This window comes from Lactuca virosa, chromosome 4, assembly GCF_052849685.1.
Source record: "Lactuca virosa cultivar CGN04683 chromosome 4, Lactuca_virosa_CGN04683_v6, whole genome shotgun sequence".
Lineage (NCBI taxonomy): Eukaryota > Viridiplantae > Streptophyta > Magnoliopsida > Asterales > Asteraceae > Lactuca > Lactuca virosa.
Genome location: NC_136429.1, coordinates 14,529,597 through 14,539,015, shown reverse-complemented (window position 1 = coordinate 14,539,015; position 9,419 = coordinate 14,529,597). Strand labels below are relative to the sequence as shown.

General features: G+C 33.5%; 2 protein-coding genes across 3 annotated transcripts; both read left to right on the top strand.

Moving 5' to 3' along the window:
* Positions 1–2,532: 2,532 nt before the first annotated feature.
* Positions 2,533–5,448, top strand: LOC145109622 (zinc ion binding protein). Of its 2 annotated transcripts, none has more exons than XM_079046828.1 (11): positions 2,533–2,672; positions 2,960–3,073; positions 3,324–3,442; positions 3,536–3,582; positions 3,667–3,767; positions 3,952–3,994; positions 4,093–4,201; positions 4,294–4,465; positions 4,743–4,814; positions 4,908–5,021; positions 5,225–5,448. In XM_079046828.1, exons 1-11 carry the CDS (start codon positions 2,571–2,573, stop codon positions 5,315–5,317), a joined length of 1,086 nt encoding a protein of 361 aa, XP_078902954.1. In that variant the 5' UTR covers positions 2,533–2,570; the 3' UTR covers positions 5,318–5,448. The 2 variants fall into 2 exon arrangements, with proteins under 2 accessions (XP_078902954.1, XP_078902955.1); XM_079046829.1 differs by having other exon boundaries at positions 2,534–2,672; positions 3,907–3,994.
* Positions 5,449–6,430: 982 nt separating this feature from the next.
* LOC145169377 (uncharacterized) lies at positions 6,431–9,038 on the top strand. The gene is made up of 7 exons (XM_079087955.1): positions 6,431–6,968; positions 7,202–7,342; positions 7,438–7,803; positions 7,902–8,144; positions 8,237–8,329; positions 8,406–8,606; positions 8,690–9,038. Exons 1-7 carry the CDS (start codon positions 6,663–6,665, stop codon positions 8,900–8,902), a joined length of 1,563 nt encoding a protein of 520 aa, XP_078944081.1. The 5' UTR covers positions 6,431–6,662; the 3' UTR covers positions 8,903–9,038.
* The last annotated feature ends 381 nt before the right edge of the window (positions 9,039–9,419 follow it).

Genomic DNA, 9,419 nt, shown 5'->3' with positions numbered 1-9,419 from the left:
GTAACTCATTGAATATAACACCAAAAACAACAAAATTATAGTGCAAAATCATCTACAAACTCTAAATTACACGTTGGAAAAAAGCGTATGTCAATCCGACTTAAAACGAATGAGATATGTTTGTTTAAAGAATTTCACAAAATACAAAAGTTTAAATTTATTGCTGAAAAACTGAAATATTTCAGCTTTGAAGGATTGTAAATCATTGAATATAACACCAAAAACAACAAAATTATAGTTTAAAATCATCTACAAACTCTAAATTACACATTGGAAAAAACCGCATGTCAATTCGACTTAAAACAAATGAGATATATTTGTTTAAAAAATTTCACAGAATACAAAAGTTTAAATTTCTTTCTGAAAAAACTGAAATATTTCAGTTTTGATATCTTATTTTTGAAGCATTGTAAATCATCGAATATAATACCAAAAACAACAAAATTATGGTCTAAAATCATATACAAACTCTAAATTGCACGTTAGAAAAAATCGCATGTTAATCCAACTTAAAATGAATGAGATATGCTTGTTTAAATAATTTCACAGAATACAAAAGTTTAAATTTTCTGTTGAAAAACTGAAACATTTCAACTTTGATATCTCATCTTTGAAGGATTGTAACTCATCAAATATAACACTAAAAACAACAAAATTATAGTCTAAAATAATCTACAAACTCTAAATTACACGTTGGAAAAAACCGCATGTTAATATGACTTAAAACGAATGAGATATGCTTGTTTAAAGAATTTTTCAAAATTCATTTTTTTTAAATAAGCCTGTCCAAAACCGGTTTTTACCCGGAACCGGCCGGACCGGACCGGTTTTGTTGAAATCCTAGAACCGGGAACCGACCCGGGGGTCCAAAAAAACGGCCCGGTCCGGTCCACATGTCCAAATACTCACCCCTATTATCCATAAAGGACGGGTGTAGAGGTAAATTTCTAAAGTTTGGTTTGGGAAAGAATGTCAAAGTTCGTGATTTAAGAAAGTTTGTTTTTCGACCACTTTGACCACCCACAATTGACGAGCTCCTAAAAAAAATTAAACTGTTCATGTAAGTTGCCCACCCTTAGACACGATTGTATGAATATGTTGAAAAATACTAAAATGAAATGCATTAAGGTTTTGAAAAAAAATAAAATTCATAATAAATTTAATGTGTGATGTTTAGACGACTCGATATGGTTCACTAGATTAGTTCCTTCTTGCAACTACTCATTAGGTAAATACCTACGCTTGACAAATAATGAAGTGGACGATTAGGTATGAACTATTTGGATATTCACATATTAGATATAACTTATATAGGCATTTCAGATTACATAATAACAACTTAATAATTACAAGACAAAATTTTCTATATTTTTTGATAATGTGTCAAACAATACCGTCACTGTTGGACAATTTTAGATAAAATATAAACTGGTTTGCTACTTATACTTTTTTATGGCCTTCTAATTTATATATCAATGTATAAGAAACTACGTTAAGGTCATGTTGAAGAGATTTAAGGGTTAGAAGGATAGACCAAACGATGAGGCGTTGTGATTTGCTACTTGTCATCTTGATAAGGGTGAGCATAGTTCTAAAATCGAACAGAACATAATCGGAACCGAGAAGTTGAGAACCGAATTTATAGATATGAAGGAATCCATAACCAAACCGAATACATATTCGGTTCCTAATCAGTTCTGATTTCGGTTCTATCTAGTATTTTGCTCACTCCTAGTTGGTAGGGTCTGAAATCGGAACCAAAAACCGAGAACCAAGTTTATGGATTTGGGGAAACCGATAATTGAACCAAATTACATATTCGGTTATCAATTGGTTTCGGTTCGGTTCAGGCCAGACAACTCAACAAGTATTGTGCTCACCCCTACATCTTGATTCTTGATATTGATGGTTGTGTCCTACTTTCAATCATGCATAGTCGGTATGCGAGCAACATGGAATCATATAGATTGATCATGCATATATTGTGATTACCACTACATGAAATCTCTAATATTCTAAATATATATTGTTTTATTGGTTTACATAGTTTTATTGAGTTACCAACATGTTATTTGATAGGGCTTTTTAGTCCGATTTTTATGTTAGATGTGTGCCTTAACATTAAACGAGATGCAAAATGAACTCGGTATATTGATCTGGTATATGAGCAGAGATCGGGATATAAGAGATGGTTCTTGGTGACAAGATTGTATTAGCCCTTAGACTTGAGAGAAATTAACATCTTATATATGTTCTCCACACTTTTATGTTTGTGATTTGTTCGAAAAAATAATATGTTGATTGTCTTTTCTAAAATGTCATATGCATTGTCCTCAATTGCCCAAATATCACCTCATGAAAATGTATCTCACAACTACTAATCTAAATACCTGATTAGTACGAGCTTTGTATAGGAGCTTGGTCAAAGGCCGTTGACTTTGATAATTTTGCTTGTGTTTCGGGGACCTCACGGTATTTTATTAGAAAATAAGGTGAAAAATGTATGTACTTCATAGTAGAAGGGTCGAAGTGACTACTGCTTTTGAAAACACATAGACGAAATCGGATGAATGGAGTGTGCCGCGAAAGGAAGTCCACGGCGGTGCTCGGGACCAGCTAACCGCCGATGCGGCGGTTGTGGTGCTGTTTTCTATTGTTCCGTCTCTCATCAGGTTTTTCATATTCTCCTTAAATTCGAGCACATACACGAAATTTATTATCATCTCCAGTAAGAACCCTAGATTCGCACATTTTCCGATACTGAAAATTGTTTTATCACTTTTTTTTATCGCTTTAAATTGATGTATTACCATCTTTGTTGCAAGCATCAAGTAGAAGCTGAACGTAGTAATGCACCAAATCCCCAATTTTAATCTGTGGATCACCTTCATTTGATGCCTATTTTCAGTTAATTATCTTAATTTAATGCTGATGACTTATTGTGCTGATTTTGTTTAAGACATCACATTGGAGAGTTCACAAAGAAGAATGTGGAAGACTCAAACAACAAATGTATTGTGTGGTGCTGCTAAATGACTTCCCTTTTACTTTTTCCCGGGAAGCTACTTATCAGGTAATCACTTTATGTAGTTGGATTTGTGAGACCAAAAGGACCAAATTTTGAATCCGAGATTGATATGAACTATTGAAAACAAAATACCATGGTTAGGAATATATTTTTGCAAACATTCTTACACATCTTGTATCAATTCTGGTTTGGAAATGTTAAAACTCTGACCTCAAAAGCTAGAATGTTATCTTAATCAATGGTGCTTCAAGGTTTTGGGTAATTTGTATCGAGTTACTTGATTGAAGTGTTGCAGGTTAGTGGAAAGGTGGAGACTAGATGCTCATTCTTGGATAAACAGGGGATCCACTGTGTAGGATTCTGGATATGTGAATGTAGTTGTGGGGCTTCAGTTACTTCCTTGGATCATTTGAGGTTCTTTTTTGATCCTTCTTTTCTCCTGATGTTTCAATACACATATGATTAAATTACACATGGGGTCTCATTGTTTATTCATTCAATTGGAAGGTATGATAAGGGCTGGAATCTCTCAAGTAAATTATGCCCTTGTAAAGGTATTGTTGTAAAATTTCATTGGTGTGGTTTCAGATCATTTATACTTACTTCTGAAAGCTACTCTACACAAACTCAAAATGCAGGGCCTTTGTCTATGTTAACAAAGAAATTAAGTAGTTGGAATGAGTATTATGAATGGAGAGGCATCCCTTTAGATTCTCCTGTTGCTCTGCTTCTTCACTGGGTAATGTAGTTTCATTGTGTACCATATAATGTATACTTCATAAAATATGTCTTTATTAGATGTAGTGTACATGGTTACATACTTATATATATATATATATATATATATATATATATATATATATATTTTGTATTTCCAGCCATTGACCATATATAAGGCAATTCAACTTGCTTCTGTGAAACAGTTGATCCCTGAAACTACTGATGAACTGTGCATACACTACCTAGGTATTTTCATGACTTTTAGAACCTAATTTAGCTTATTATGTTAAAATAGTGTTCTTTTGTGGATTCTTGATTCTGATTAATGGATTGGCTTTGTGAAGGGCCAGAAAGGGAAGTTTATCAACTTGCTGTATTTGGGGAGTTGCATGCTTTACTTCCTGGAGTCCGAGTGCATATAGATTTTGTTGGACCTGCTATTCCACATGATAGGTCAGCAATTCAGCATACATGTTGTTTAGAGATTCAGCTTATTGAGCAGAAAAAAGAGTAAAGTACATTAATTTTCCATTTTGGGCAAACAGGGATGGCGAGACAATTACTCTTTGTAGCTATGCACATTGCATTGAGGCAAATTGCACATGTAAATCTGGAAAAGGTGAATTCAATTCACACACCACTTCCGATAAATCTTCATCAATTACAATAAATCTTCATTCAGGTCTTTATCACAACCGCTACTCAGATCTCACCAAGGTTATATATTCAAACTTTCACTAATATTTTACTTGGGCTATTATTTTAAATGATTGACGATTAGAAGGGCATTTACGTCTTTTTGCACCGACAACAGACTGATAGTGAGTCCAAGTCCTATCCTGTTCCACCTTTTTGGGTAGAACAGAAAGTTATACTTTTTGTCTCATTGACATCAATCATGTTCTGTTCTGTACTGTCTTGTACTATTGTACTGTTGTACTGTACTGTTCTGTTTGACAAAAGGGGTCTAATGGATGTACTTCTTTATGGACAGGAATTTATTCCTGATTTAATAATTGCTCCAAATGCTGGTATTGCGGCCTACAAAAGCTGGCTACCAACTATCGTATGTTTTTTTTATTATTTATTTATTTTTGTGTGGTATGTTTATGCATTTATTGTTTTTTTTTTATGACTGAAATTGACAATGTACTTTCAGGAGCTGATAAGAGAAATAGAAATCCCAACCATTTTCTCTGATTATTGTGAAGAAGCTTGTCATCTTGCAGCTAATTGTATAAGCTCTGTGACGGGTAGTCCACCCACAATACCTGTAAGTTTTGTTACTGGTTGAAACAAAACATGGTTGTATAATTCGTGTCATTTGTTTATATATATATTTTTTAAAAATATTGGTCTAACAAAGGTAAAAAATTGTTGGATAAATATGTATTTAACCTTTCCTTGTTTGTACAAAAAGAAATAAAACATTGATTTTGGTGATTTGTAGTAAAAGATTGTTTGGTTTTGGGACAGGTTCAGTTGAACCCGTTTAGACAGCCTTTGGCTGTTGAAGACACTGCTCTGATTCTTCCTTGCTACTCGAATTGCTTTCTTTTTGGGATATAAAGTCAGGATTTTTTGTTTACTTTAGTTAGCAACCTCTATTTATGAAATAATGAAATGTAAAATATGTTTTGTTTTGTGTGAAATGAAACTTATATATTGTTTGTACTTTGTAATGGATGAAAATTACTCTATGTTTTTATTCTACATAGAATGTAAATCGGCATAAAATAAGTTGCTTTTTGATGCATCTAAAACGTTTTTTTTTTATATAATTAGATTAGATAGGGAATTTCGAGTTATCCAAAAACATGCACTAGTTGTCTAGTTCTACACTTCTACATATGCTTATTTTCCTTTTTTTTTTTCCAAAAATAAACTTACCTCATTTATTTGATCTCCTTTCACTTTTTTTTTTCATCTTTCCATTTAGGTTGTATTTTACAGACTAATTAAAAACCTACATTTTACCTATAAGCTACATGGTAGTAGCTGGTATAAAGTAATAGTGATCGGTACAAATAAACTAAATGACATAAAAACATTTAGATTCATCGGGAAATGAATATACATTAGCATACTTGTGGAAAAATCTTCATAAGCTATTTCAAATAATTTTTTAAAAAAGTTAGTTTATAAATTATTTTAGTGATTTATCAAACACCATGTTGTAATAAAATCAAAAACTAGGTTGGCATGTACATATTAACCAAAGTTTTTTTTAAACGACACGCCAAAAATAATGTTATTACAATATCATATTCTTATAAACTTTCCTCTTTTTAGCAATGTTTCTCAAAAAGCAACCACCATCCTTATTTTCCTTTTGGCCCAAAGTAAAGTATAGTAAACGAATATTTCTACATCCTTTTATAAACTTTTTGGAGATACAAATTGCAACCCAAATCTATTTTTCTCTTATTGAATACTTATTGTATTCTTTGATGTAGTCATTAAATATTTCTGAAGAAGTAAATAAGTTTAAACATTATTACAATCATTAAAAGTTCAAAAGCTTTAGAAATTACACAGATCTTTGAAATCTATATTATTGAACTTCAGTTATTCCGAGATTTATGAATTATGAGGTGATAGAATGAAGCAAGAGCATTCTGCGAGGACCATACTGTAAAACTTGAAAATTATAGTTCCTAGTCTGAAATTACAGACAAATTAGCCCCCAGAGTATCTCCTAAATCAACCGATCAAAGTGTACACCTCGATACTCACGACGCCTTACAAACTTTGACTTCACCGTAAAAATCAACCCCCAATTCATCGATCTCATCAACCAAATCACACTCCCAATCATTCAACGGATTAACATCGTCAACATACACTTCACCAATTTCACAAATTATTTAGGATTCCACAAGTTCATCCTCCAGCTTTGTTGATACTAACAAGGATGTGGTTATGGAGGGTGCTGTGTATGCTAATGTTAGGTTTAGGTTCAGTTTCGGAATTCGGTGAAGCTTTGAAGTTGCCTTTTAGAGTTAACGATGTGTTACCTGTTCTACCACGTCAAATTTCGTGGCCTGTTATGAACAGCTTTGGTAAGGCGGTGGATTTGTTGCCGTCGTTCGTCGGGACGATTTCTCCGAACAACGGGACACTTCAGTGGAAAGGTGCTTGTTTCCATGGCAATGAAGCTCGTATGGACTTCACTGAAGGGGATGATCGTGGTTTGGGAGGCGGGATCATCCATCTCAAGGTTCCGACTCTTTCCTATGTCTTTAATTGGCGCAAAATCAGTTCGTTTCCTTTCGTCCTTATTCTATTTTTCCTGTGTTTACTTAAGTTTTTAGCTTGTTTCTAGAGTAGTTTTGAATTTCGAATCAAACAGATAGGTCAATTTTCCCCCTTTTTGTTTGATCCAAATGAATAAGGATCCTATTTGTGTTGATTCTAATCATGTTCCTTGCTTTTGTTTTTTATATTCTATAGACTTCTGAAGCCCACAGTTGGACATGTATGGATCTCTATGTTTTCGCAACACCCTACAGGATTACCTGGGACTACTACTTCGCAGCAAATCAACATACTTTGCCATTTGAGTCCTGGGAGGAACCTGCAGAGTTAGAATATGTACACTACACCCACATCAAATTCAGATTTATAATCCTTTTTGGTCTGATTCATGACTTAGTTCCACTTTACAATCATCCATTGTTGATATTCAGGTAAAGCAACATGGAGTCTCTGTATTTCTGATGCCTTCTGGAATGCTAGGAACACTGCTTTCTTTAGTTGATGTTTTGCCTCTGTTTGCCAACACGAAATGGGGCCAAGATGCAAACCTAAAATTTCTAAAGGCTCACATGGGTGCTACTTTTGAGACACGATCTAAGCCATGGCGTGCAACTATCAATCCAGATGATGTTCATTCTGGTGATTTTCTAGCTGTTTCAAAGATCCGTGGAAGATGGGGTGGCTTTGAAACATTGGAAAAATGGGTCACAGGGGCATTTGCTGGTCATACAGCAGTTTGTATGAAGGACGATTTGGGAAATCTTTGGGTCGGTGAATCAGGACACGAGAATGAAAAGGTAAAAGACTAAATTACCATTTTACCCTCACATTCCAAAAAACAAATTTCACAATATTTGTGGGGTGATGCATATTCTGGAGCATGGTTATATTGTAGGGTGAAGAAGTTATTGTGGTGATTCCATGGGATGAATGGTGGGATTTGGCACTTAAAGATGAATCAAACCCACAAATAGCTTTGTTGCCTTTACATCCTGAGATACGTGCAAAATGGAATAACACTGCAGCATGGGAATATGCTTTGAGCATGTCTGGGAAACCTTATGGTTATCATAACATGATTTTTAGTTGGATTGATACCATTGGTGACAATTATCCCCCACCAATTGATGCTCACTTGGTCAGTTTCCTTTACTCACTTTTGAACTTTTTAATATTTATAATTTATCATTTTTTGGTTGAAGTATCTGAAATACATTTTGCATATTTCAGGTGATTTCTGTCATGTCTATGTGGACTAGGATGCAGCCTGCTTATGCTGCCAATATGTGGAATGAAGCCCTAAATATGCGTCTTGGGACAGAGGTAATTGATTTTGCCCTAATTTATATGAAGATTTATGTTTGTATTTTTTTCTTTAAGGTATTTATTTTGGTTTTAGGGTTTGGATTTGTATGGGATTTTGGAAGAGACAGAAAAGAGAGGCATATCTTTTGATGAATTGATGACAATTCCTGAGAATGATGAATGGGTGTATAGTGATGGAAAGTCTACAACTTGTGTTGCTTTTATTCTTCAAATATATAAAGCTGCTGGAGTTTTTGGGCCTTTTGCAGATTCTATTCAAGTCACCGAGTTCACTGTAAGACTTTCAAATTTTCAAGGAAAAATATTTCTACTTAAGCTATTTTCTGTAGTCATTAAACATGGCTCTGTGTTTTACAGATTCGTGATGCTTATATGCTGAAAATCTTTGAGAATAACCAAACACGGCTTCCAAAATGGTGCAACAATGGTGATGATAAGCTTCCATTCTGCCAAATACTTGGGAAGTATCGCATGGAACTACCTTTGTACAACACTTTACACCCATATTCCAATATGAATGAAAACTGCCCTTCTCTTCCTCCAACTTATGAGAGGCCTACACATTGCTAATATTCTAAAAAAATTGTAAGCTCCTTTTCGTAAAATTGTCATGTATGTTTGATTTGGACTATATTGTCATTTCTGTATGTATGTAAACATGCTAACGATATATATAAGAGAGTAAGCATAAGTAGGGATTCTTCTACTTGTTATTGTTTGTGTATAATGATGGGAGTTTTACGACATATTATCTATTATATTTTTCTTGCTGTTCAAAAAAAAAAAAAAAAAATTTTCAACAAGAATTTGATAAAATAATAAAATATCCTCGTCTTTTTGTTTCGAAAAAAAAAAAAATCAAATGTTTCTTTTAGATTTTAATTTTAAAAATCATCAAGAACACCGCAACAATTATTTGGTGATAAAAGTTTATGTTTTACAATTTCATTAGAATTGTTCATATTCAAAGTTATTTAAAATATTTTGTGATATTTAATACTTCTTGATTAATCAACACCCAACAATTGCTTGGTAATAGAAGTTTTCCGTTTCATCTTTGAAAATTCCACAACCACCTTATTCAAAA

Excerpts from the sequence above, each read along its gene's own strand:
- LOC145109622 (XM_079046829.1), top strand. The coding sequence starts at position 2,571 with ATGGAGTGTGCCGCGAAAGGAAGTCCACGGCGGTGCTCGGGACCAGCT. Across the intron at positions 3,074-3,323 it reads CCCGGGAAGCTACTTATCAG|GTTAGTGGAAAGGTGGAGAC; the intron begins GTAATCACTTTA and ends GAAGTGTTGCAG. Across the intron at positions 4,466-4,742 it reads GCTACTCAGATCTCACCAAG|GAATTTATTCCTGATTTAAT; the intron begins GTTATATATTCA and ends CTTTATGGACAG.
- LOC145169377 (XM_079087955.1), top strand. The coding sequence starts at position 6,663 with ATGTGGTTATGGAGGGTGCTGTGTATGCTAATGTTAGGTTTAGGTTCA. Across the intron at positions 6,969-7,201 it reads GCGGGATCATCCATCTCAAG|ACTTCTGAAGCCCACAGTTG; the intron begins GTTCCGACTCTT and ends TATATTCTATAG. Across the intron at positions 7,804-7,901 it reads CAGGACACGAGAATGAAAAG|GGTGAAGAAGTTATTGTGGT; the intron begins GTAAAAGACTAA and ends GTTATATTGTAG.